This window comes from Dipodomys ordii, unplaced genomic scaffold, assembly GCF_000151885.1.
Source record: "Dipodomys ordii isolate 6190 unplaced genomic scaffold, Dord_2.0 Scaffold176, whole genome shotgun sequence".
Classification (NCBI taxonomy): Eukaryota; Metazoa; Chordata; class Mammalia; order Rodentia; family Heteromyidae; genus Dipodomys; species Dipodomys ordii.
In genome coordinates this window covers 1586397-1613379 of record NW_012267392.1, presented here as the reverse complement: position 1 = coordinate 1613379, position 26983 = coordinate 1586397, and the positions used below count along the sequence as shown (strand labels likewise).

Sequence of the window (26983 nt, the reverse complement as noted above, 5' to 3'; positions counted from 1 at the left end):
GCCTATGTTGGGCTTAAACTCATGATTCTCCTATCTCAGCCTCTCCCAGTACTGATGTGATAGGCATGCTCTAGCTTTGCTCCCTTCCCTTCCCTCTCCTCTCCCCTTCCCTTCCCTTCCCTTCCATTTCCCTCCATCCCCCTCTTCCTTCCTTTTCCCTCCGTCCCTCCCTCCGTCCCTCCCTCCCTTCCTCCCTTCCTCCCTTCCTTCCTTCCTTCCTTCCTTCCTCCCTCCCTCGGTTGCTTGCTTGCTTGCTTGCTTCCTTATTAGATTGAACCCAGGGCCTCATTCTTACAAGGCACCCATGGAACCACTAGCCCTTAGGTTGCTATTTTTGAAACAGTCTTGCTAACTCTGCCTAGGACAGCTTGAACCTGGAATCCTGCATCCTGGAGGAATGCCCCACTATGCTACACTGTATATTTCTTTTAAAAGAAAACAAACCCACCTTGGAAATCTGCAACATGACATACTATAAGTGCTTCTCTCCACACAGTCTTCGAATTTTTGTTTACAATCTTTCAAATATGTACGATAAAAGGTATAAGTATGAATGACAGGGCATTTCGTGAAACATCATCTTGATGAAAACATCTATTATCTGTCACAATCTCTGCAGTTTTCTGTTGTAAGTGCCACTTTTGTGCCACGCTTTTGAATACTTAGAGCTATTCACAGGACTTTCTCACGTATGTGCACTTTTAGATGTCTGGCATTAGATACTTCCACATAAAACTTCTTGGCCATCATTTTACTAACAGGAATTCTCTCCCGTGTGCTCTCTCTGTTGTCTGATACTTTGTAAAGTCTATCCTGTGATTACAAGGTCTTCCTAATAAACTTACTGCACTGGCTGATATTCTGTAAGGAAAAGTTACAACTCAGAACTTTCTCTTATTGACAATTCTCATTACATGAATTATCTGATCCTTCCGCTGGGCAAATTCCAACAGAAACAGTCACACTATTTGTCAGCGTTTCCCTTCTGTGCATGTGTCTTCCGATGTGCATTGAGCTGGGACTTCTGGATGAAGGTGTCCCCACACTCTTGACACTCGTATGGCTTCTCCCCAGTGTGCTTCCTTTGATGTATAATGAAGTGTGACCTCTGGGAAAAGCATTTCCCACACTCTTCGCATTCATAGGGCTTCTCTCCCGTGTGAGTCCTTTGATGTAATCTGAGGACTGAGTTCACAGAGAAGGATTTCCCACAGTCTGCACATTCATAGGGCTTCTCCCCTGTGTGTTTTCTTTCATGTTTAGTGAGATCTGACTTATAATAGAAGTGTTTCCCACACTTACTACATTCAAAGGGCTTCTCACCTGTGTGAGTTCGCTGGTGCACTGTGAGGGCTGACTTCTGGTAGAAGCATTTTTTGCATTCCTTACACTCATACGGCTTCTCTCCAGTGTGAGTTCTCTGATGGGTTTTGAGGTGGGAATTCCTGGAGAATAATTTCCCACATTCCTTACATTTGTAGGGCTTCTCCCCTGTGTGTGATCTCTGATGTACTGTGAGGTGTGACTTCTGGGAAAAGAAGTTGCCACACTCCTTGCACTGAAAGGGTTTCTCCCCAGTATGTGTTTTCTGATGAACCAGGAGGTATGCTTTCATGTAGAAAAACTTCCCACATTCAGTACACTTGAAGGGCTTCTCTCCTGTGTGAGTTTTCTGATGTTCCATGAGATGTGGCTTCTGGTAGAAAGATTTCTCACACTGCTTACATTCATAGGGTTTATCTCCGGCATGGGTTCTCAGGTGTCGACTGAGTGATGACAGGTGGTAGAAAATGCTTTTACATTCTTTGCATTCGTAGGTTTTGTCTCTGGTGTGAACTTTCTGGTGTTTTGTGAGGTCTTCATTTTTCGAGAAAGACTTTCCACATTTCTCACATTCATAGGATATGTCCTTGGAGTGTGTCTGCTGGTGCACTGTAAGGGCAGACTTCGTGCAGAAAGACTTCCCACATTCGTTGCAGTCATAGCTTTCCTGTTGCTTCTGTGTTTTCTGAGGTCTTGCAGGCTCTCTATTCCTAGAGAGAAAGCCCCAAATTCATTAATGTATAGGACTTTTACAGCTTTAATAGTAACTAATGTCCTCCCTTTACAGTACCCCCCATCAAGGCTTTTTTGAAAAGTTTCTATGTTAAATATGGAACCTTGAACTTGCCTTGAATTTCCAGTTTGGCTTTTCTGGGATCTTCCTCTGGGATTCTGAACATTCTTTACTTTTTCTACAAAGGAGCCAAGATTTTAACACATTATTATGGTTATAGAGTTAAACCTTAGATTTCAGGCCAATTTATCCAAATGAAACAACTCTCATTGGGAAAAATATAATAAAGACTAAAAATCTTACATATTAGACAGAGAAAAGAACATAACCATAAAGCCAAGTACCACTGACACCTCTATAAATACCTTAAATAGTTGGAGGTAAAAGCCAGGCAAACTGGCACATAACTGTAAAATCAGCATGCAGGAGGCTGATGTAGGAGATTGTGAATTTGAGGCCAGCCTGGACTATACAACAAGATCCTGTCTCAAAAAGCAAGCAGAAATAAAACCCAGACAAAACCAAAAACACAAAACCATATTAGAGACGAAAGTTAAGACAAAAATTAGAGGAAACAAAAGATACTCAGAAGTGTTTAATAGGAATATGAGAATAAGAGAATGCTGTGAGTCCATTGAGAATAGTAAATTAGATGAGAAAAAACAGTGGACAACTATTTATTTGATATATGCAAAGGGATTAAACTGGTTGGAGCTGTAAAGTCTTCATCCCTTCAACTTAGATTGCTGTGTTTGGATTTCTATACAGTATTCCTCCTCCCTTCCCTGGAGGGGATATTTTCCAATACTTGCAGTTGATAGCACAGATAGTACTGTATTCTATATAAACATTTGTTCTTTTTTTTGGTGGGGGGAGTCCGGTCGTAGGCCTGAACTCTGAGCCTGGGCACTGCCTCAGCTGTTCAGCTCAAGGCTAGCACTCTACCACTTGAGCCACAGTGCCACTTCTGCCTTTTTTTCTGCTTATGTGGTACTGAGGAATCGAACCCAGGGCCTCATGCATGCAAAGCAAGCACTCTACCACTAAGCCACCTTCCCAGCCCCATTTGTTGTTCTTATACATACATACCTATGAGAAACTTTCACCTGTTTATGTAAAGGAAGTATTTTTAAGCTTCTCTCTGGCATGTCTTAATTGCTAGCATCACCACTTTTGTGCACTGTGTGCACAAAATAGCTATGATTCTTCAGTAGTAGGTCTGATGACCAGCAAGACTGCCTAGTAAGTGATGAGTGTAGCTTATACAGTGTAATACACAACATAAACAGATGATTCACATCCCAGTGGAAAGAGTGGGCCAACAGGAGAGTCTATCATCCTCAGAATTGCATGTAATTTAAAGTGGTTAAGTTGCTGATTTCTGAAAATTTCCAGTTAATATTTTTGACAATGGGTAAATGAAAACACACAAGGCAAACAAGGGGGACTGATATTATAGAAAGCAGACTATAAACCTGTGCTTTATATCCTCCTTATTTATTTAATTAATTTATGTTTGGTGCCAGTCCTGGGACATTGTCCCTTAGCTTTTCTGCTCAAGATTAGTGTTCTACCACTTGAGCCACAACTACACTTCTGGGGGTTTTGGTGCCTAATTGGAGATAAGAGTCACCCAGACCTTCCTGGTTGGGCTGGCTTCAACTCTCAATCCTCAGCTCAGCCTCCTGAGTAGCTAGGATTACAGATGTAAGTCACCTTTCTCTTTTAACAACAATCTTTTATTTTGACATTAAGAAGGAATGAAATACAAAGGTAAAATATGAGACCAGAATACATAATAGGATAAAGATGCTGGACAGGTCAGTGTGAGGTGTTTTCACCATTAAAATCAGGATTTGTTCATGTGTATATGTGTGTGTTTGTGTACATATACAGAAGCTTGAATTTAAGATTTATGTTCTTGCTCAAGGCTGGCACTCTACCACTGTAGCCACAGCTCCTTTTCCATCTTTGTGCTAGTTAATTGGAGGTAAGAGTCTCATGGACGTTCCTGCCTTGAACCGTGATCCTTAGATATCAGCCTCCAGAGTAGCTAGGATTACAGGAGAGAGCCACTAGCACCCAGCTCTCCACTTCCAATATTTTGCTTTCCAATTTATTTTGGAGAAAAGAGTCACATAGACTTTACTGCCCAGCAGGCTTAAAACCAGGAGCCTTAGATCTCAGTCTCCTGAGTAGCTAGGATTATAGGAGTAACAGTGTCTGTTCATAATTTCTTCAGTAGAGTAAATCTAGAGAGATTCTTGAAAGCTATGTCAAAGGACAAGATGCATCCACTGCCTCATAATTAACATGAAATGGAATTTTCTGACTCACCAGGGTGCTTTCGACGTGGACATTCAACTTCTAAGCTCCATGGGTCTTTCCCTTGCTTCAATTTAAGAACTATAGCTGGCTTACTTACACGATAGCCTATTAATAGAAAACATAAAGGAAATAATACAAATTGCTTGAAGAGTAAGTATAGTTTTGGCAAGTTGAAGATCATACTTAGATTTGGCATATTTAGAATCAATCTTCCAACCTTTTCTCCCTTTCCCTCTCTTTTCTCTTTCTCTTCCTTCTTTCTTCCTTCCATTGCTTATACCAGAGGGCCTTATTGTGCATTTTCACAGATGTGTACATTGTTCTTTGCACAAATTTACCCCTTCTATTATACACCCTTAATTCCCATCCTTCCCCCGTTTATAAGTGCAGTTTTGTGTGTTTCTTTATGCTATCTTTTTTCATGTGTGCCCGTACTAGGCTTGAACTCAGGCATTGTCCTTTAGATTTTTTCACTCAAGGCTAGTGCTCTAAAATTTGAGTCACACCTCCACCCCAAACTTTTTGCTGGTTAATTGGATATAGGAGTCTCATGGAGTTTTCTGCCTGGGCTGGCTTTGAATAGCAACCTCAGATCTCAGTCTCCTGAGTGGCTGGGATTATAGATACAAGCCACAGTGCCTGTCTTGTTATGCTATCTTAAGAAATATATATATATATATATATATATATATATAATGTATTTTATTCAGTTCCTACTACTTTTTTCCCTCTTAATGATCTCCCTGAGACAGCCTTTCTTTACCATCAGGGCCCTGCTTTTTATCATCACCACTACCACCACCACCACGACTACCACCATCACTACCACCACCATTATCACCACCACCACCACCATCATCATAGATTCTTTCAATAAAATGGGACACAGATATTTTTCTGGTGCCCAGACTGAATTCATTGATTTTGACTTCCTGCTGAAGTCAAGTTGGTATCATTCAATCATAGAGGAACCTCACATACCCCAGCAATTAGGAAAAGTAATCCAAACTATGTGGAGTTATACATGATGTGTTTCTTACCCACGGAGACCAGGAGATTATAGTTGTCCAGTGTAACATCCTTGTAAAGGGTCTTCTGAGCAGGAGTCAGTAATTTCCACTCCTCCTTGCTGAACTCCACAGTAATATCCTTTAATGTCACAGGCCCCTAGAACAACAATTTCCGTTCAGTCTGAACTAATCAGAAAAGAGTACCACTGAAAGCTACACAGTGGTGGCTCATGTCTGTAATCCTAGCTACTCAGGAGGCTAAGATCTGAGAATCACAGTTCAAAGCCAGCCTAGGCAGGAAAGTATGTGACACTCACCTCCAATTTACCACCAAAAAGCCAGAAGTAGAGCTGTGGCTCAAGTGGTAGAATGCTAGCCTTGAGAAAAAAAGGTCAGGGGCAGCACTCAGGCCCTGAGTTCTAGTCCCAGGATTGATACACATACACACACACACACACACACACACACACACACACACACACACACCTCCGCACACGGTACCCACACATACATATACACACACATGAGTACCTTTGGAGAGACACATTAAACTAACTCTTAATGCATTGACATTTATCCTGGATAGTCAGTATAAGCTTTGAACTCTGAACCCTACTTTATGCACTGCCATCAGTTCAATTCATATTTGCTGTACTGACACTCTGTGCATGCAACTCTGTTGCAGGTGCAAAGATGGGTAAAAATAACCCTTCCTGTTATCAAAAATGTACTCTTTGACAGAGGCAAAGATGTACATGTCTTATGGCAATATGCACCAGGTGCCAGGACATGATACCAGAAAGCTGCAAATGCTAAAAGATTGTTTGTGCTTTGAAGTATCAGATTCTTTCTAACTTGCCAAACTGGCTAATGTAAATGTTAGGAATAATGGACAATTAACAGGCAATGGCATAGGTGCATGGTAACTGGCAAGTTTTAGGAAACCTCAAATAACATATATGACCCTTAGATATGTATTTTAATGTTTTTTTCTTTCATGCATGTGTTTCTAATGCATTTATAAGATTATCTCTTTGTTGCTTTGTATGTCCCTCCCCCACAGTATAACCCCTGCTTTCACTATATTTGATGTCAGTATAACTTGTGGAGGAGATGGGGAAAAACAAGTCGTTTAAGGATACAGGTGGACCTGTTGCAACAATGAGAAGTACAAGTTGTCATGTCCAAAACGAGCTTTACAACGTCAGTGCGGGGGTGGGGGGGGGGAAGGAGAAGGATTGGGATTGCGGGGGGGGGAGGGGGGAGGCTGGGAAGTGATGTGAAGGGTAAACAAAGGAGGAGGCTGCAATGCTTGGTAAGAAATATACGCATTATCCTGCCCATGCAATTGTAACCCCTCTGTACAGTATGTTCACAAATAAAATTAAATTAAATTAAAAAAAAACATATATGAGCTATGAGGACCAAAGTTTAATTGGGTTATAAAGTCAAGTGATAGAACATAAAGAAAGTAAAATAGTAAGACAGGAAAGCTTCAAATTATCCCTATTTCAAACAACATGATGCTACATTTATTCCATCTGAAAGCTCTTGCTTTGATATAAACTTTTCAACAAAGTAGCTAGATAAAATAATCTACATATTAAAAATAACGTTTCTGCAAACTACCAACAAACTTACTGGAAAAAGAATTCAGAAGTAACTCCTATTTGCCACAGCCTTAAAAATAAAAACATAGACACTCAGAATTGGGAGGATCATTGTTCCAGTTTAAATTTTTTAGTTATTTTGCTTTCAGTTTGCCAATCTGGGCAAAACATTTGCAATGCCCTCATCTCAATAAAATCTGGGCACAGTGACAGGTGTTGGTCATCCTAGTTATATGGGAAGTGAAACCTGGAGAATCATAGTCCAGTGTGGTCTGGGCATAAATGAAAGACATTATTTTTTTTAAAAAAGAGTATTCTTCTCAAATGGTTTCTGTCCATTTTTGTCTGTCTTGATGGTTTTATGATGGATATTCCTGGGGGGAGAACATTCTTTTTTTTCTATCTCCTCAGGCTGAGGCAAGTGCCTCAGCAATGCTTAGTTAAAAGCACTTACAGATACTATCTTTGGGCCTTCACAGCAGCCATGTAGTGGAAGAACATGAAGCAAGCAGGGTGCACTTTCCAACACCCAGGAAGGAGGCAGAGGAGGAAGGTAACAGGAGAATGAGGAGAGCTCTGATCCACTGGAGTCTGCAAACCAGAGAATTCAGACAGCAGTGTGCCTGCCAGGGTGCTCATATGCTCAAAAGACATCTTAGAAGACACTTGGCTTGCTCTTCTTTTTTTAGCTTTTATTTTAAAAATTATCTTCAGGTACTTGTACAAAGAGGGTCCAATTCAACATGTCAGTTTATGAGTACAATACATCTTGGCTATTGAGCACTGATCACTGGCTGCTCTTCTAACTGCTCTTAGAACTCTGCATGAGCCTGTGGGAAAAAGCTAAGGCAAAGATGTGGGCAACCCAAGTGTCAAAGGAATGTCAGTTCAGAGGTAATCTGTACATACAAAGATCAAGATTACAAGCTTGATCCATTAGTGCCAGCCTAAGATTCCTTTCCTTTTTTGGGGGGAGGGGACAAAGGGAGTCTGGAAATCCTTTGATTGTGTAAGTATTGCTTTTGACTTACATTTTATTTTCTATGAGGCTATGTAGCCCCTTTGCAGTCCTCTGCTCATATATTCATGCATAAAGTTGAACACTCAGAGGATCTCTTCCAGCCAGGAACACCTGTTCCACCAGGCATCTCAGGAACAGCCCTGGCAGCTGTGATAGACACAGCACCAGGACATTGGGCATCCTCAGGTTAACATAAACTGTATGTGAGTAGAAAAGCTCCTCTCCCCACCTCTCTCTTTCATGCCAGTCCTGGGTCTTGAACTCAAGTCCTAGGAGTTGTCCCTGAACTTCTTTTGCTTAAGGCTAGCACTTTACCACGTATGCCACAGTCCCATTTCCAGCTTTTTGGAAAGGAGGGGTGTGATTAGAGATAAGAATCTCATAGACTTGGGGCTGGCAAGGTGGCTCAGTGGTAGAGCACTTGCCTTGCATGCATGAAGCCCTGGGTTCGATTCCTCAGCACCACATAAGCAGAAAAAAATGGAAGTGGCACTGTGGCTCAAGTGGTAGAGCGCTAGCCTTGAGGTGAAGAGTTGAGGGATGGTGCTCAGGCCCAGAGTTCAGGCCCTACGACCAGAACCAAAAAAAAAGGAATCTCATAGACTCTCCCACCTGGTCTGGCTTTGAACCTCAGATCTCAGCTTCCTAAGTAGCTAGGATTATAGGTGTGAGCCACCAACGTCCTGCTCAAAGCCCCCCTCTTAAGGAGGCCTTATAAAACACCAGTGGCCCAGCAAAATGCTGAAATAGGGGCTGAGTGCTCAAAATGAACCAGATGGAATGCAGAAACATGTCAAGCACAGACAATGGATCAGTTAGAATGTGGAAGGTATGTACAATGGGTCAGGTGGAATCTGGAAGCCAAACTCACAAGATGTTCCCATGCAAACAAAATTCAAACCATAATCTGAGGAAGAAACAACCAATTAACAAGCCCCATGAGAAATAAACAGCCAATCTGTGAAGTCCTAAGTAAACTGTATAAAATCCTGTACCCAAAGCTTTATTAGAGCAGGAACAGGGATGACAGCAGCAGCAGCAGCAGTAAAGCATACCCCTCTGTCTAGCAGTCTATTAATTGTTCATTAATGTATCCTAATATCCCTTGTTTCTCCTGTTCCTCTGTCTTGGTAAGCTTTTAACAATGTATGAACTGGCTGCTGGTGACTCATGCCTGTAGTAATCCTAGCTACTCAAGAGGCTGAGATCTGAGGATCACAGTTTGAAGCCAGCCTGGGCAGGAAAGCCCCTAAGATATTTCCAATAAACCATAAAAAAGCTGGAACTGTAGCTGTGGCTCAAGTGGTAGAGCCTTGAGTGAAAAAAGCTAATGGATAAACCCCAGGCCCCTGAGTTCAAGACTCAGTACTAGTACATACACACACAAACTGGAATTCCAGAATCTACTACATCACGGTGGTTTCTATGGAGATAATATTTTCTGTGCACTGTTTCTACATCACTACACACCATTAAAGTGAAGAGCCTATTTGTCCTCTCTCTTCCATATCTCCACTTCCCATAGCAAAGGAGGCAGCAGGAGACTGGGTGAGTCTTTGTACCTCTCTTCTGACACTTTTACTTTCAAGTCTTCTTAAGGCTCCTCAGATGACATCATCTATACTCTGCAGGATCCTTGCTGACTTGTGGAAAGATTTTCAGTTCCAGTGGTTAAGTTCTCCCATGTGCCTCCTCTTCTCACATCCAGACTTTACTTCAGGAGACATCGCAAAGCTGACAGTATCTTCCAATTTGTGAGTCACACCTTGAGTTTGGAGCCCCTCTGATTGGGTGGGGTACACTATCAGAGGCAGGATCCTGGTTCAGTCCTCCATGGATGCCTGAGCTCCTTTTCTCCTGGTGGGATTAGGTACATAGGATGGAACATAGGTACCATAACCCATACTCTAATACAGATCAAGCCATTTTCATCTCCTCAAACTCACCCCTGGGCTGCTTCTCTGGCACAGGGCTAGCTCTTCACCTCAAATGCTTAAAAAGAAATGCTTCATTGGTAACCATGCTTGCAATTCTAGCTACTCAGGAGGCTGAGATCTGAGAATTGAGGTTTGAATCCAGCCTTAGCAGGAAACTCTGTAAGACTCTTACCTCCAACTGAGCATCCTCTCCCCCACAAAAAAATGCCAGAAGTAGAGCTGTGGTTCAAGTGGTAGAGTGCTAGTCTTGAGTAAGAAAGCTTAGGACAGTGCCCTGGCCTTGAGTTCAAGCCCCAACACCAGCACAAGAAAGAAAAGGAAGGAAAGAAAGAGAGAGAGAGAAAGAAAAAGAAAGAAAGAAATGCCTCATCTTTACTTGCAATGTGCCATGGCCAGCTAATAGTCTGTAAGTCTAAGTAATGTGACCACAAAATGATACTGTTAATTGCTGCACTATTTGAAACTTGGTCTTTTCTACTGAAAGTCCTCTAAATGATCTAAAGTTCCTTATATCCAGGCTTCTATGACTCTCAGAATAGGGACCTGTAGGGGGATGTCCAATTTATCTGATTGTATTCCCTGAAGAAAATTCCTTTGATATTTTAGAGGATCCTCAGTTTTCCTCAGTCCCACCTGCATCATCAAGCCCAGTGTCTAGCTCTTCTCCATCTTCCAGTTCTTTGGAGGAATCTGCCATTCCCTTGAGCTTTCTCCCTTCCAATTCCAACAAGGCATCTGCCTTCTCCAAAGCCATTTTCCTTTGTTCCAGTCCCTTAGGGTCATCTTCCACTCCTCTTTATACAGATAGCCTTGACCTTCGATCCCTTCTCATACCAGATAAGGACAAAGATTTCTATTTTTAAAACTCAGAAAAAGTCCAGTGATCCCTCTTTTGGCTCATTTCCTTATTTCCTCTCCTCGGGACACCTCCCAATCTGCACCCATATGGCTCCACTCAACTTTCCTATTCCACCTTCTCCACCAAGGAAATGTTGCTTTCTCTCTTCAGCTAGTGTGTGTGTGTGTGTGTGTGTGTGTGTGTGTGTGTGTGTGTGTGTGTGTCTGTGTCTGTGTGCGTGTCTGTGTGAATTTTACAAGCACTTAATCTACAAAAAATATCTAAAATATTCTAGAAGTCTTGTGGTTTGGGGAGGGGGAGTATACACACCCACAAGTGCCACTTGTGGAGCTTGAACTCAGGGCCTGGGCGCTGTCCCCAGCTCTTCATCTCAAGGCTAGTGCTCTATCACTTTAGCCACATCACTACTTCTGGTTTTCATGTTTTATTGGAGATAAGAGTCTCAAAGACTTTCCTGCCTGGGCTGGCTTTGAACTGTGATCCTCAGATTTCATCCCCCTGAGTAGCTAGGATTACATGTGTGGGCCACCAGTGCCCTGCCCAGCTTTTTTAGTATTAATTGGAGATAAAAAAAAAGAAATATACTCATTATCTTGCCCATGTAATTGTAACCCCTCTGTACAGTATTTTCACAATAAAAATAAAGAAGCTCAAAAAAAAAAAAAAAGAGTCTCCTGCCTAGCTCTCTTTGAACCGTAATCCCCATTCAGCCTCCTGAGTAGCTAGGATTCCAGGCTTTCTCTAGCAGCACCTGATTAATTGTGCTTATTTTTTTTAACCAGTAATTTTAGACTTCTATGCATGGAAGTTAATTAAGGCATATAATTATTCCAGTTAAAAGTTGTGTATAATAAGGTTTACTTAGTCAGTTGTGGGGTTTGAACTCAAGGCCTGGGCACTGTCCCTGAGCATTTTTGCTCAAGGCTAGTACTCTACCATTTTGAGCCACAGCTCTACTTCCAAGATTTTTTTTTAGTTTTTACGGTATGTTTTTACTGAATCATCTATTCCTTGTCCCAAGGCAAGCATGAATAAAATTAGATTAAATGTAGCATGTGGCATCACAGTTTCTTTGTTTCACTGATTTTGCTGAATACTGTCTTTGGTTATCCTGTCAGAAATAAAAGGACAAATATAGATGGCAAGAAAAAAAAAGTTCTATAGGAAATCATACACAAAGAAGGAGGCTGGCCATGGCAGTACATCCTGTAATCCCAGTTATTCAGGAAGCAGAGTTGTTCAGGAAGTAGAATACCATTTGAGGCTAACCTGGGAAACAGGTTAGCCAGACCCTATCTTAATCAATAAACTGGACATGGTAGTACATGTACAGTAAAGTTGCATGTAGGAAGATCATGTTCCAAAGCTAGCCCTTGGGACAAACACAAAGTCCTAACTGAATAATGACTAAAGCAAAAGAGGGATGAAGTGTGGCTCAAGTGGTAGAGTGCATTGTAGAGGCCATGAGTTCAAACCCCAGTATTTCCAAAATAGAAGAAATAAAGGGAAACAGAATCACAAGTAAGCTAATAAAGAATACCAGCAAAGAACTGGGGAGCTGGATTCAGTGGTTCACATCTATAATTCCAGCTACTAAGGAGATAATGGATAGGGAGGATCATATTTCAAAGCCAGCAGGAGCAAAAGGTAAAACCTTAATCTCAAGAAGACAAGCTAGGCATGATGCCTTCCATCCCAACTATGCAGGAGGATGATAGTTTGAAGTCCACCAGGGTAGAAAGTTAACAAGATCCTCCATCTATATCCAAGAAACAAGTGGGGCATGGTGGCACATGCCTGTCATCCCAGCTACATGCAAGGTGTAGGAGGAACATGGTCAGAAGCTGCAAAAAGTGAGACCCTGTCTTTTAAAAACCTACAGTAAAAAAGGGCTGGAAATATGGTCCAATGGCAGAATGCAAGCCTAGCAACTGCAAAGTCCTGAGTTCACCTCTACCCTCCCCCCCAAAAAAAAAAGAAACAGAGAAACACAGAGATCAACAAAGAGATGGAAGTGAAAAGTTGGACCCAAAACTTAAGGGAAAAATAACAAAATTTTAAATTCACTGGAGAAGACTAGCATCCTATTTAAGTAGGCAGAAGAATCTTTTTTTTTTTTTTTTGGTCAGTCGTGGGACTTGAACTCTGGGCCTGGGCGCTGTCCCTCAGCTCTTCAGCTCAAGGCGAGCGCTCTACCACTTGAGTGAGCTACAGCACCACTCCCAGTTTTCTGGTGGTTTATTGGAGATAGACGTCTCATGGTCTCTCCTGCCTGGGCTGGCTTTGAACCGCGATCCTCAGATCTCAGCCTCCTGAGTAGCTAGAATTACAGGCGTGAGCCACCAGCGCCGGGCGGCAGAAGAATCTATAACATTAAAGACAAATAATTATGGCTTTACATATCTGGCTCAACATTCTATTCTCAATGAAATTCATTATAGTAATCAACTAAAGCAGAAAAAAGAAAAATCATCTAAAAAGATGTAGAAATGAGTCAAGATCTGTTCATGAAAAACTAACTTTAGCTAGGCATAGTGCTATAGCTGCCATTCTGAGTCCTCCCAAAGTCCAAGTGGTTTTTTTACCATAGCAGGTGGTGCCACTGTGGGGAGGGAGAGTTCCTCAAGGGAACCTGAAACCCCTTAGTTCCTTCTTCCTCTTGCTTTCTGGTCATAGAGGATTGATTTTGCTCTACCACACACACCTGCCATGTTGTGCCTCAACACTGGCATAAATGCAATGGGAACAAACAATCATGGATGAGACACAAGAGCCTGGTGGCATGGACCTGTTATCCTACCTACAGAGGAAGAACAATGGCTGGGCACCAGTGACACTGGAAAGCACAAGCAGGAAGATTGAAACACAGGCTGACACAGGAAGAAAATGAGACCCTACCTTGAATCACCAAGGCAAAAAGGTGGAGGTATAGCTCGAGTGGTACTTTGAGAACATGAGACCTTATGTTCAAGCCTCAGTACCATACACACAAACAGACACAGACACACAGACACACAGAAACAGACAATTACACAAAAAGTATAAACAGCATGATACTTATTACTGGATGAATAAATTATTTTCCCTAAGATCAGGGGAGAAAAGTAAAGAGATCTACTCTTAGCACTCATTCAACACACTAGAAAATCATAGCCAGTACCATAAAAAAAAAAAAAAGCCCGGTGAGGGTGGCTCACACCTGTAATCCTAGCTACTCAGGAGGCTGAGATCTGAAGATCACTGTTTAAAGCCAGCCCAGGCAGCAAAGTCCATGAGACTCTTATTTCCAATTAACTACCAGAAAACTGGAAGTGGCTTTGTGGTTCAAGAGCACTAGCCTTGAGCTGAAAAGCTGAGGGACAACATCCAGGGTTCAAGCCCACAATTGGTGAAAAGAAAAAAAAAGAAAGAGGAAAATAGAACTCTTTTTTTGTCGGTCGTGGGCCTTGAACTCTGGGCTTGGATGCTCTTTAGCTCAAGGCTAGCGCTCTACTGCTTGAACCATAGCGCCACTTCCAGTTTTCTAGTGGTTAATTGGAGATAAGAGTCTCACAGACTTTCCTGCCCTGGCTGGCTTTGAACTGAGATCCTCAGATCTCAGCCTCCTGAGTAGCTAGGATTACAGGCGTGAGCCGCTGGCACCTGACCTAGAACTGTTTCTGCTATAGATAATAATCATTTATTTAGGGCTAGGAAGGTGGCTCAGTGGTAGAGCGCTTGCCTTGTGTGCATGAGGCCCTGGGTTCGATTCCTCAGCACCACATAAGCAAAAAGAAAAAAGCTGGAAGTGGCACTGTGGCTCAAGTGGTAGAGCGCTAGCCTTGAGCTGAAGAGCTGAGGGACAGTGCCCAGGCCCAGAGTTCAGGCCCCACAACCAGACCCCCCCCCAAAAAATCATTTATTTAGACAGGCTTAAGGAGTTTCGAGACAACTTCTATAACAATTGAGTTTACTAAGGTCCCTTTTAAAAAAATCTGTATTTAATGAAAAATGTGAAAAGCAGAATATTTTGAAACGTTTGCAAAATTTTCTATATTTCTTTATGCAATAAATAAGCAGTAATCAATAAAAATAAAAAATATCATTTGAAAATGGCAGCATATTAAATATTTAGGTATTGATCTAGCTACATATATTTATGGTTTAAATGTAGAAAACTACATAAAAGAAGAAAAAATCAAAGACTTGTGTAAATGGGAAGATTAAAAAAACTGAGATATGTAAGTTTGTCCTAATCAGTATATCTAATGTAATTCTGATCAAAACTCAGAGGGTTATTTTCTGGCATATGTCACTGGGAAACTCTAAAATATAGCAATGATATTATATCATTTGCAGAGGAATTGATGGACCTGGAAAAACTGAGACAAAGGATGCATGTTTTCCAATGTATATCCTACAAAATTAAGAAGGGAAGGGGTGGGTAGGATGGATGAGACTGTTGAAAGAGGTGACATTGACTAAGATATACTGTATTCATAAGCTAATTTGTTAAATGGCAAATCCTTCGTAGAACTACTTAAGGATAATAAAAAGATACATTTGGACAATTATCAACACCAATGAATGCAGAGATATCATAAAAGTCCCGACAAGTGCCGGTGGCTTATGCCTGCAATCCTAGCTACTCAGGAGGCTGTGATCTGAGGATCATGGTTTGAAGCTAGCTTGGGTAGGAAAGTCTTTGAGACTCTTATCTCCAATTAATCCACCAAAAAGCTGAAGTAAGGTGTGGCTCAAGTGGTAGAGCACTAACCTTGAGCACAAAAACTCAGGAACAGCATCCAGGGCCTGAGTTCAAGCCCCAGGACCAACACACACACAGAAAGAGTCCATTTTTATTTTCTTAAACATAATATTAGCATAAAAGGTTTTTAATGCAAAAAATGTAGAACTTTTTTTTTTGTTGTTGGTCATGGGGCTTGAACTCTGAGCCTGAGTGCTGTCCCTCAGCTCTTCAGCTCAAGGCTAGCACTCTACCACTTGAGCCACAGCGCCACTTCTGGTTTTCTGGTGGTTTATTGGAGATAAGTGTTTTACAGCCTTTCCTGTCTGGGCTGATTTTGAACCTCGATCCTCATATCTCAGCCTCCCAAGTAGGTAGAATTACAGGTGTGAGCCACCAGTACCCGGAAAAAAATGTAGACTTTTTAAGTGTCACTTATTTCCTATCTTTGGCAGTAAGAATTAGGTAAAGAAAACTTTCCAGGTGTTGTAAGTGTGGAGAAGAAATCCAGGTGCCTGGGAATCCCATTATTGCATCAGTGAGCAAGGTACCTCGGTTTGCATTCGTTCTTTATTTTTTTTGTCAGTTGTGTTGCCTGAACTCTGGGCCTGCACACCTCCCGCAGCTCTTCAGCTCGAGTCTAGTGCCCTACCACTTGAGCCACAGTGCCTCTTCTAGCTTTTTCTGCTTATGTGGTGCTGAGGAATCAAACCCAGGGCCTCATGCACGCAAGGCAAGCACTCTACCACTGAGCCACCTTCCAGCCCTCTGTTTGCATTCTCCTACTGAAGGTCTTGAACCAAAATCCTAGTCACTACCTCACATGGGTGTTGTAAGGGCTCATGCAAATAAAGTGCTTCCAGTGCCTTTGAAGAAAGAACAAAAAAGAAAATATGATGTATGTTTTCTCTCATGTGGAAGTTAGAGCTAAATTTAAATACATATGTGTACAAACATATACAGGGTCATAGGTATGTATATGCAAACAGATTAAAGTATGGTATATCCAGGGGAGGAGTCCAACAGTGTGACTCCTTTGAACAACTATCTTACAGACAAACTTGTGGTGGTGGTATGTGGTGAGGTCGAGGGGAGGAGGGTAGACCAAGGGAGAGAGGAAGGAGGAAAATGCAGTCATTATAGTCACTGTACACATGTGAAAATGGAGCCAGGAAAACTAAGGGGCTGTGTGGGAATAGGAGATGGAAGAGAATTATGAAATGAGGAACAGTGATCAAGAGGCACTGTGCTCATAAACTGACATGTTGAATTGAAACCACTTTATACAACCACTTGAAGATAACAGAATAAAATATATGCTTACTTGAATTTCCTTGATGGCTAATGATGTTGAATTTTTTTTTTGCCAGTCCCAGGGCTTGAACTCAGGGCCTGGGCACTGTCCCTGAGCCCCTTTTGCTCAAGGCTAGCATTTTACCACTTGAACCACAGTGCCAGCTTTTTTCTGTATACGTGTACTGAGGAATCAAACCCAGGGCTTCATGCATGCTACGCAAGCACTCTTCCATAAGCCACATTCCCAACCCCATGATGTTGAACATTTTTTTTTCATGAACTTATTGTCAACTTGTATTTCTTTTATTTTTTTTTGTGCCACTTGTGGGGCCTGAACTCTGGGCCTAGGCGCTGTCCCTCAGTTCTTCAGCTCAAGGCTAGCACTCTACTACTTGAGCTACAGTGCCACTTCCGGCTTTTTCCTCTTATGTGGTGCTGAGGAATCAAACCCAGGGCCTCATGCATGCAAGGCAAGCACTCTACCACTGAGCCACCTTCCCAGCCCTCAATTTGTATTTCTTAATTTGAAAAATGCTTAGTTTAATTGCCCATTTATTGATTATTTTTTCTTTTGGGATTATCTTGTTTTCATTTCTTCTATTCTGTCTTCATTTTGCTGTTTTCTTTGCTATGCAGAGGGTGTGTGTGTGTGTGTGTGTGTGTGTGTGTGTGTGTGTGTGTAACTGGGGAGAATGGGATTATGGACTTTCCTACATGGGCTGGCTTCAAACTGCAGTCCTCATGTTTCAGACTTCTAAGTAACTAGGATTACAAAGATTAGTTACTGGTATCCAGCTAAAATTGTGCTATTCCTTAAAAGTAGTTTAATTATATAAAACAAATGGAAATTTATTTCAGCTAAGTAGAAAAACATTCATTGGAATGAAGTAGATCACATATATCAGACTGTAAACACTTTTTATATAATTTTTTATTTTTGAATAATTATAGATGTACAGAATGATCACAGAGATACTTTTTTTCTTTTTTTTTGAGGGGTGCTGGTGTTGCAGGTTTAACTCAGAAAGTTGGTGCTCTACCACTTGAGCCACAGCTCTGTTACTGCCTTTTTAACTTGGTTAATTGGAACTAAGAGTCCCATGGATTTTCTTACTCAGACTAGTTTCAAACAGTGACCCTCAGATAGCAGCTTTCTGAGTAGCTAGGATTAGAGGTGTGAACCTCAGGCACTCTGTAAGATATACTTTTTCTTGCTAGTGTCTTAGTGTGTCCCCAAAATTTAATGTTAAAACTTACTGGCCAGGGGCTGGGAAGGTGGCTCAGTGGTAGAGTGCTTGCCTTGCATGCCTGAGGCCCTGAGTTCAAATCCTCAGTACCACATAAGCAAAAAAAGAAAAAAGCCGGAAGTGGCGCTGTGGCTCAAGTGGTAGAGTGCGAGCCTTGAGCTGAAGAGCTGAGGGACAGCGCCCAGGCCCAGAGTTCAGGCTCCATGACCAGACCCCCCACCCAAAAAAAACTTACTGGCCAATGTGGTATTATGAAGAGGTGGTGGCTTTAGTAGGTGTTCAAGTCAGGAGGGCAGACTCCCATAGATGTGATTAAGGACCTTACACAAGGCTTGGGGGAAATGGGCTTACCCTCTTTTGCTCTTCAGCTTTGTGAGGACCAGATTTCGAAGCACCCTCTTGAAAGCAGAAAGGAAAGCCTTCAGCAAACATTGTTAGCACCTTGATTTTAGCCTAACTCCCATAACTGTGACAAAGTAACTTTCTGCTCTTTCTAAATTAATACATTTTGAAAATTTTGTTGTAAAAGCACAAACTGATCAAGACAATTGCTCTATAATCCTCTGTTTCAGTTTTCCCAATATGATTCCCTTTAACCAAAAATACAGAGCATGTTGGTTGCTGACAGCTCACACTTGTAATCTTAGCTCCTCAGGAGGCAAAGGTCTGAGGATCATAGTTCCAAGCTCCCAGTCAAGAAAACCTAGGAGATTCTGATCTCTCATTAACCAGCAAAATGCCAGAAGTGCAGTGGTGTGTCAAGTGGTAGAATACCAGCTTAAATGAAAAAACTGAGAGCACTTAATTCCAAGCTCCAGTACCAGCACATGTGCACATGTGTACACATACACACAAAGGCAAAACAAATATTGGTATATTACAATTAACTGAATTCTAGACATACTTAATTTCAGTCTTCCCTAATTGAGTATACCATATTTCATTTGTTATGTCTCCTATAGCCTATGAAAGTGTTTCCTTGAATTTTAGTTTAAAAATTTATTGCTAGGTGCTAGTGACTTATGTTACCATCCTATTTACTCAGGAGGCTGAGATCTGAGGGTTGCACTTTGAAGCCAGCCTGATCAGGAAAGCCTGTGAGACTCTTATCTCCAAGTAACCAAGGAAAAACCAGAAGTGGCACTGTGGCTCAAGTGGAGAGCACTAGCCTTGAGCAGAAAATCTCAGGGACAGTGCCCAGTCCCTGAGTTCAAGCCCTAGGACTATCACAGAAAAAAGTTATTCACTTATGTAGTGCTGGAAATTGAACTTGGAGCCCTGAAGATGCTATGCAAGTACTCTACCAGTGAGTTGTATCCTCAACACCTTTCCTTAATTAAGATTATCATCGTCATCACCATCATATTTTTATTATCTTTAAGCAGTTGTACAAAGAAGTTTCATTTCAACATGTCAGTTTATGAGTACAAAGCATCTTAATCAATGTCAGCTTCCCCCCTTCCCTTGATTTCTATGACCTTGAACAGTTTGTTTTTTTTCTGTTGGCCACGGGATTTAAGCTCAGGGCCTGGGCGCTGTCCCTCAGCTCTTCAGCTACAGGCTAGCGCTCTACCACTTGAGCCACAGCGCCACTTCCAGTTTTCTGGTGGTTCATTGGAGATAAGAGTCTCACAGACTCCCCCCCCCCAGGTGGCTTTGAACTGCAATTCTCAGATCTCAGCCTCCTGAGTAGCTAGGTGGTGTGAGTCACTGGCACCCGGTGACCTTGAACAGTTTTAAGTGTACTTTGAATATCTTGTAGAAGACCCTTCAAACTTTTTATCTGAAGCTTTTCTTGTGATTAGACTGAGATTACAGGTTTGGGGTGAAAGTCAACTCAGCAGGGAGCCCTCCCCATTATCATATAGCTAAGAAGACGAGGTACAGCAGAGATGTCAACCTGTTTCACTTTGTTTTGGTAATGTTTGCCAGTTTTCTCCACTTTATGTAGCAATTTTTCTTTTCTTTCTTTTAACAAAGTCCAGTCCATCCTCAAGAAAAGAAGGAAAAATATCCATCTACTAGAGAGAGAGAGAGCAGTACCTATTATTTGGAATTCTTCATAAAGAAAAGTACTCTCTTCCCATTTATTTGTAAAAACATCTATATTAATATGGCCTCATATGTGTATGCATGTTTTTATGCAAGTATGGGGGCTTGAACTCAGAGCTTAGGTGCTGTCCCTTAGCATTTTTGCTCAAGGCAGGCACTCTATCAGTTTAGCCACAGCTCCACTTCTGGCTTTTTGGTATTCATTGGAGGTAAGAATCTCACAGACTTCCTTGCCTGGGCTGGCTTCAAACTGTGATCCTTAGTTCTCAGCCTCCAAGTAGCAAGGATTACAAGTGTAAGCCACTGATGCTCAGCTCTCATAGATGTATTTTATGCTTTGAATTTTTTGCACCAACTGTCTCAGCTTTGCCAATGAGGTGGGTCCCTGCATCCTTGCCTTCTAAGTTGGTCCCTGTATCGTTTAACACATACAAGTCATTTTGCCTTTCAGCATTCCCTTACTTTATGATGCTACAACACTTTCTGTGCTTTTCCAGTTTTCATTGCCAACTCTCCAAGGAGCTTTAGTTCCTTTTTGTGAAGGGTGGTATCAGAAATTAGGATGTGAGCTGCCTATGTGGAGTTCAATGCTCCTAGGCCTTCTCAGCATAGTTAATAAATGCATTCACATATTTGGACTTATTTATGTACATAAATTCATAACTACGTTCATAGCTCAGCTCCAGTGGCTCATGCCTATAATCCTACCTACTCAAGAAGCTAAGATCTGAAAATTGTGGTTTGAAGCCAGAAGGAAAGTCCATGAGACTCTTATTTCAAATTAACGACCAAAAAAGCAGGAAATGGAGCAGTGGCTCCAAGTGGTAGAGCCCTAGCCTTGAGAAAAAAAGTTCAAGGACAGTGCACAGGATATGAGTTCAAGCCCCATGATTGGCACAAAAACAAAAACATAATGACTCATATTTATATATAAACCAATATGTATTTATTAAGATTATATAAGTAGTATTATGTACATTAATTTATATATAAGATATATAGTACATACATATTAAATAGTACATATTACTAAAATATATACTTAAGATATATATTATTAAAATACATTATTATTCAGTTGCATGATGTACCCTATGTATCCACTTACTAATTAAAAAATTAAAATGTTTATTTCTATATTTGGACAATAATAAGCAGAGTAGCTATAGATATTTTTTCATGGATTTTTTTATGAACCTAGATTTCATTTCTCTGTGTAAATGCATAGGATTGTTCTCTCTGAATTGTATGTAAAATACTTTGCTTCCACACACCATACATACACACACATAATGTGGTTAAAAAATAGCACTGGAACATGTGGAGATCTATATCTAAAAACAGAACCTAAGCCAATGAATTTATTTATGCTTTATATTATATAATTTATAAATTTATAATTTATATAAGTATGACCTATAAATTATAGACCTAAATAAAACATAAAGACAGTCACATTTTTGGAAGATAGGAAAAGTCTTTGTTAGCTTTGGATAAAGAAGACTTTTTAGACAATATACCAAAATAAACTAAAAAAAGAAAAGCAAGTTAGAGTTCATCAAAGTTAGTTATGCAAAAGATAATTTTAAGTAAATGAAAACAAAAATCACAGGCTTGTGTTCTACGACTTGAGCTACCATTCCACTTCTGGCTTTTGGTAATTAGCTGGAGATGAGACTCAGAAACTTTCCTGCTAGGCCTGGTTTTGGATTGCGATCCTTCTATCGCAGCCCCCTAAATAGCTAAAATTCCAGGCATAAGCCACTGGCTCCCTATCTCTTCTTCACTATATTTTTTACTTTGTTTTCTTTTTTTTTTTAACTTTTTTTTTTGGTCTAAGGCCTGAACTCTGGGCTTGGGCACTGTCCCTCAGCTCTTCAGCTCAAGGCTAGTACTCTACCATTTTGAGCCATAGCGCCACTTCCGGCTTTTTTTTTTCCTTTCTGTTTATATGGTGCTGAGGAATTGAACCCAGGGCCTCAGGCATGCAAGGCAAGCACTCTACCACTGAGCCACCTTCCCAGCCCTACTTTGTTTTCTTTTACTTTACTTTAAGTAGTCTTATAAAGCTTAAATACCCAAGGCTTGTCTGCTAGTTGTTCTTTCAAGCAAAAGAAGGTATTCCAATGACAAGTATTCATGTAAACATACATCAAACAACTAATTGTCCGTGAAACAACCAATCAGGATAGCTCAGGATACAGCAGGAAAGAGAGGTATGAACTGCTCATTTTATCATGTGGAAAATTAAAAAGATGTGCACTTGAGAATCAATACTAATTCTTTTGTTAAGGATATCCCTAAGTAAATTGTTTGGCAATTTTTGTATACTTTGAGTCCCTTGGAAAATACAATGATTATTAATTTTTGATTATTTTATTATTTTTCCCCAGATTTTTCATGTTCCATGCTGTATTGATAATCAAATACGAGTCACAGACATAAGCAGGTTATGTCTCTAAAGAATTACTTTCCCGTTCAGAGCAGAATGTTGCCCACTTACAAATTCTTTGTAGACCAGAGTATTTGGTGTAAAACTCAAACAATGACATAGAATAAAATTTTATTTCTCTGCACAGCTATATATCCTATATGTAAAAGATGATTTATTGCTACTAAACTTGCTCAGTCTTCACTTGTCCCTCCTGATACTCTCATTGCCTTAATTCGTGGCAATCAGGCAACAGTAGTATTTTGAGATAACTTTACAGACCCTTTGAGGTCTTCGGGTTCATGTGGCTTGGAAGATCATACTTTGGAGGCTACTGTTTTAATCGAATGATATTTTCCCTAAAGGTGATTATAAACTAGTTCCACTTTTCTAGTTTAACACATGAGCTGTCACACACACACACAAACACACACACACAAAAACTCAGTACATATATATACACATACACACAAACACACACACAAACACACACACAAACACACACACAAACACACACACAAAGTGAAGACTAAACAAATGACTCACCTTGAATTTTTTCATTTTTTATGAGTCTCTTAGGGAAGAGTAGAAACTATGAAGCCAGAGTGGGAAAAACTGGAAGGGAGAAGTTGTAACAGATCATATCTTGTAGTTCCAGGAATTACCTGTGAGAAATTTCCATATCATATTTAAGTTCACTATAAACCTCTAGGGACATATCCCTTTGAACCATGAGAAGGAATAGAAGGGCCATGAAATAGTACTCACCTGTTTAATTGATGACTCTGACAATAATCTTGATGAACATGTGACATTTTTGACTGAATCTAAACATTTCTTTTCTATTGGTTGTTTTGATAATTATGTATCTGTTCAGTGAATAACACAAAGGATTGAAAACTTAAATAATGAGTGATGGAAGATCAGTTAAATACGGTGTATAACATGTCCAAACATGGAACCCTCCCTATGACTGCTATTAAAATGATGTTGGATTAATGTGTTTTTGATACATAAAAGGTGTTACATGTCATTACAATTTTTTCTTTTAATATTTTAAATTCCACAAAGGCAGAACATCCATTCAAAATCCTCAAAAGTTAGACATTTCTTCTCTTTAATTTTATTTTCTCATAAAATGCTTATCCAAGAAAGTTTTCACGGGCTGGGAAGGTGGCTCAGTGGTAGAGCGCTTGCCTTGCATGCTCGAGGCCCTGGGTTCGATTCCTCAGCACCACATAAGCAAAAAGAAAAAAGCCGGAAGTGGCACTGTGGCTCAAGTGGTAGAGCGCTAGCCTTGAGCTGAAAAGCTTAGGGACAGCGCCCAGGCCCAGAGTTCAGGGCCCACGACCGGACCCAAAAAAAAAAAAAAAAGAAAGTTTTCACCTAAATATGATTGGTTCCACTACATATCCTGTTATAAACATAGTCACTGCCTTGGTTTCAATGTTAATACCTTGGAAATTAGGAAGAATTGGATAATCTTGATTAATCCTTCACGTATTATTTACTTCTTTACCCAGAACCGCAAATTAAGACAGTGCCTAGAATGAATGCTGCTCTCCTACAAATTTTAGGTTAGGTCTATGGTAAAAATTAATTCGATCTTGGTGAGCTCTAAATCATCCCCCAAATCTGCTGTTATTGACACAACTACAGCTTCTAAAATAGCAGTTTGGCACCACAATCAGCAAACAGGTCCTTCATGTGCATAGCAAAACACAGCAGATGCAATAATCCTAAAGTCTTTCTCATTAGCAGCAGCAATCATATCCACACAACACAGGTGCTTACAAAATGCTTAATTAAGCCCCAATACCACCAGCCAATCAGAGGCATTATGATACTACCTTTATAATATGAAACCTGGCTGGACTGAAGTTTTCTTCTTAAAAAAAAAAATCTTGCTGTGCTCTGGTGCCTCATGCCTGTAATCCTAGCTACTCAGGAGGTTGAGATCTGAGGATCACAGTTTGAAATCAGGCTGGACATAAAAATCTGTGAGACTCTTATCTCCAATCACCTAGCAAAAAGTTGGGAGTAGAGGTGAAACTCAAGTTGTAGAAAGCCAGCCTTGAGAGAAAAAGCCAAGCAAAAATTTGAGGCCTTGATTGCAAGCCCCAATACTGGCAAAAAATAAAATTAAAAACAGTAACCAAAAAAACTTAAGGCTAGGGAAGTGGATAGATTGTCAGAGCATTTGTCTAGCAAGGGAGGCTCATAATTCAAACCCTGGAAGAAAAAAAAAATATTCGGAAACTAGCTTTCAGCCTGGATAGAATTCCCAACTCTTGAGTAAAACTGAACATTGAAAAAGGTGGAGCAGCTTAGCAGTCCACTGAGAAGAGAGACAAATGGGAAGATGGGAGGAAGGGTCCTCATCAGGTTCTTGGCTAGACCCAAGAATTTTTGGAAATAGAATAGTACCATATGGTAAGAACTGGTGCATTACACAACAACTATGGTCTGGGGGTGCTTGGACACAACAAACCAAGACTGGAATTTAGTGTAGGAAACGAACAGAGCCTGCATTGCAAAGTAAAACAATCGAACCTGTGATAGTAATAAAATGGAATTAATAAAAAGTTGTATTCATACTATTGCCTTGATTACAGGTAGCCAGAAATAGTGTGTGTTTGGGGCGGGGGGGGGGGCAACTGTAGGTATGCTTTGCGATCCAGAAAGCAGCTCCCCTTGACCCATTTCCCATCACCCTAGACATCCACTGCCCTATTTACAAGGAGGGATTTTCCTGCAAGGTATTCCAATCATGTTTACCGGTGACTGAGTCGCCCTAGATTAACCTATCTGAGCCTGGGGCCCAACCAGTTGAACCGGGAAGAATCGAATCCAGGCGAATCGACGCGATTTGACTGGACTTGCGGCTCCGCATCCCCCGGGCGGCTCCTGGGGCGCCTTGACAGGGTTCCAGCACGGGAATATGGGGGACCGGTCAAGTGCAGAAGGCGGCCCGCGGCCAGGCGCGGTCAGGCCCCCCTACAGTAAGGGCCCCGCGGTCGGTCAGGCCCCCGCGGTCAGGGCCCCTCCCCCGCGATCCGTCAGGCCTCCTCCCCCCCCCCCGCCGCGGTCAGGCCCCCGCGGTCAGACCCCCGGGGGGCGGCGGGGCGCTCACTGCAAGGCTCTCGGACTGGGGGGCGGCGGCCTCCAGGCCGTGACCTCCACCCGGCCACGAATCCGCGCTCTCCCGCCCGCCCCGAGAGGCCTCTGACGCACCTTCAGGGTCACGGCCTCAGCTGCGGGTCGCCGGCCAGCCGCCCGGTCTGCGAGCACAGTCCCTGTCCCGTGCGGCACCGCGGACGGACGGCGCGAGGCCCACCTGGAGTCCGCTACCTGCAGTGCCACGGCCGGAGACAAAAACCGCTAGCCGAGGGTGACAGATGAGGGCGCCGCACATGCGCAGAGCGTCCCCAGGCGGGCTCCAGGGGCGCTTCCCAGCAGCCTCCGCGGAGGCGGGATTTGGCTGGAGGAACACGGGGACACTGCACGCGCCGGCCTGCAAGCCCGGCCCCGCGCGCGGTCCTCGCCCCTCGGGAGGCTGAGCTCTGGGTTGGAAGCCAGCCTGGGCAACAAAGTCTGTGACTCTTATCTCCAGTTAACCGGCAAAAACCGGTGGCGCTGTGGTTCAAGTGGTAGATCGCTAGCCTTGAGCAACTCAGCGCCCAGGCCCTGAGTTCAAGCCCCAGCATTGTCAGAAAGAAAAGAGTTAAGAGATACCGAAAGGATTTAGAAGTGTTTCTCCAGGAAATGTCTTAAGAAAATAAAGTGAAGAAATGTCTTTGTTTTAGCAAATCTAGTTTTATTATGTGATCTTTAGGATCTTTAGGATGATAGTGTCCCAAAGCTCACAAATCACTGTATTTTCAAAAGAAAATAAAGTCAGAATATTGGTCGGGTTTTTTTTGAGGGTGGGGGGGGGCGTTGGTCGTGGGGCTTGAACTCTGGGCCTGGGCGCTGTCCCTCAGCTCTCCAGCACAAGGCTAGCGCTCTACCACTTGAGCCACAGCGCCACCGGTTTTTGCCGGTTAACTGGAGATAAGAGTCACAGACTTTGTTGCCCAGGCTTCTGATTTTCTGGTGGTTTATTGGAGGTAAGAGTCTCACTCATGGACTTTCCTGCCTGGGCTGGCTTTGAACTGTGATCCTCAGATCTCAGCCTCCTGAGTAGCTAGGATTACAGGCATGAGCCTGTAATGAATATTGATAGTCAGCCCAGCTGAAGATTGATGTTTTTTTGAAATGAGGCATGTATATTTCCAAAGGCATTGTTACCCACAAGGCATTTCCAGAGTTTATTTTGTCATATATCTCATTTAATTTTGTTTTGCCCAAATTAAAACTTATTTCTTGTACTATAAGAAATGTAGCACAAGTTTAATTCTTTTTTATTCA

General features: G+C 41.8%; 1 protein-coding gene across 4 annotated transcripts; it reads right to left on the bottom strand.

Moving 5' to 3' along the window:
• Positions 1-220: 220 nt before the first annotated feature.
• Positions 221-25950, bottom strand: LOC105998908 (zinc finger protein 25-like). 4 transcript variants are annotated; one of them, XM_013033754.1, is made up of 7 exons: positions 25808-25950; positions 23342-23442; positions 23120-23238; positions 5425-5551; positions 4394-4489; positions 2171-2234; positions 221-2033 (listed from the first exon to the last, which is right to left on the bottom strand). In XM_013033754.1, the coding sequence occupies exons 3-7, from the start codon at positions 23132-23134 to the stop codon at positions 965-967; spliced, it is 1371 nt and encodes a 456-aa protein (XP_012889208.1). In that variant the 5' UTR covers positions 23135-23238; positions 23342-23442; positions 25808-25950; the 3' UTR covers positions 221-964. The 4 variants fall into 4 exon arrangements, with proteins under 4 accessions (XP_012889208.1, XP_012889210.1, XP_012889211.1 ...); XM_013033756.1 differs by having other exon boundaries at positions 23120-23442; XM_013033757.1 differs by lacking the exon at positions 23342-23442.
• Positions 25951-26983: the final 1033 nt, after the last annotated feature.

What these genes read in the sequence shown, in the direction of transcription:
- LOC105998908 (XM_013033756.1), bottom strand. An exon ending in TAATCTCCTGGTCTCCGTGG is followed by an intron (nt 4,490 to 5,424) that starts GTAAGAAACACA and finishes TTCTATTAATAG; the next exon opens with GCTATCGTGTAAGTAAGCCA. An exon ending in TCCACGTCGAAAGCACCCTG is followed by an intron (nt 2,235 to 4,393) that starts GTGAGTCAGAAA and finishes GCTCCTTTGTAG; the next exon opens with AAAAAGTAAAGAATGTTCAG.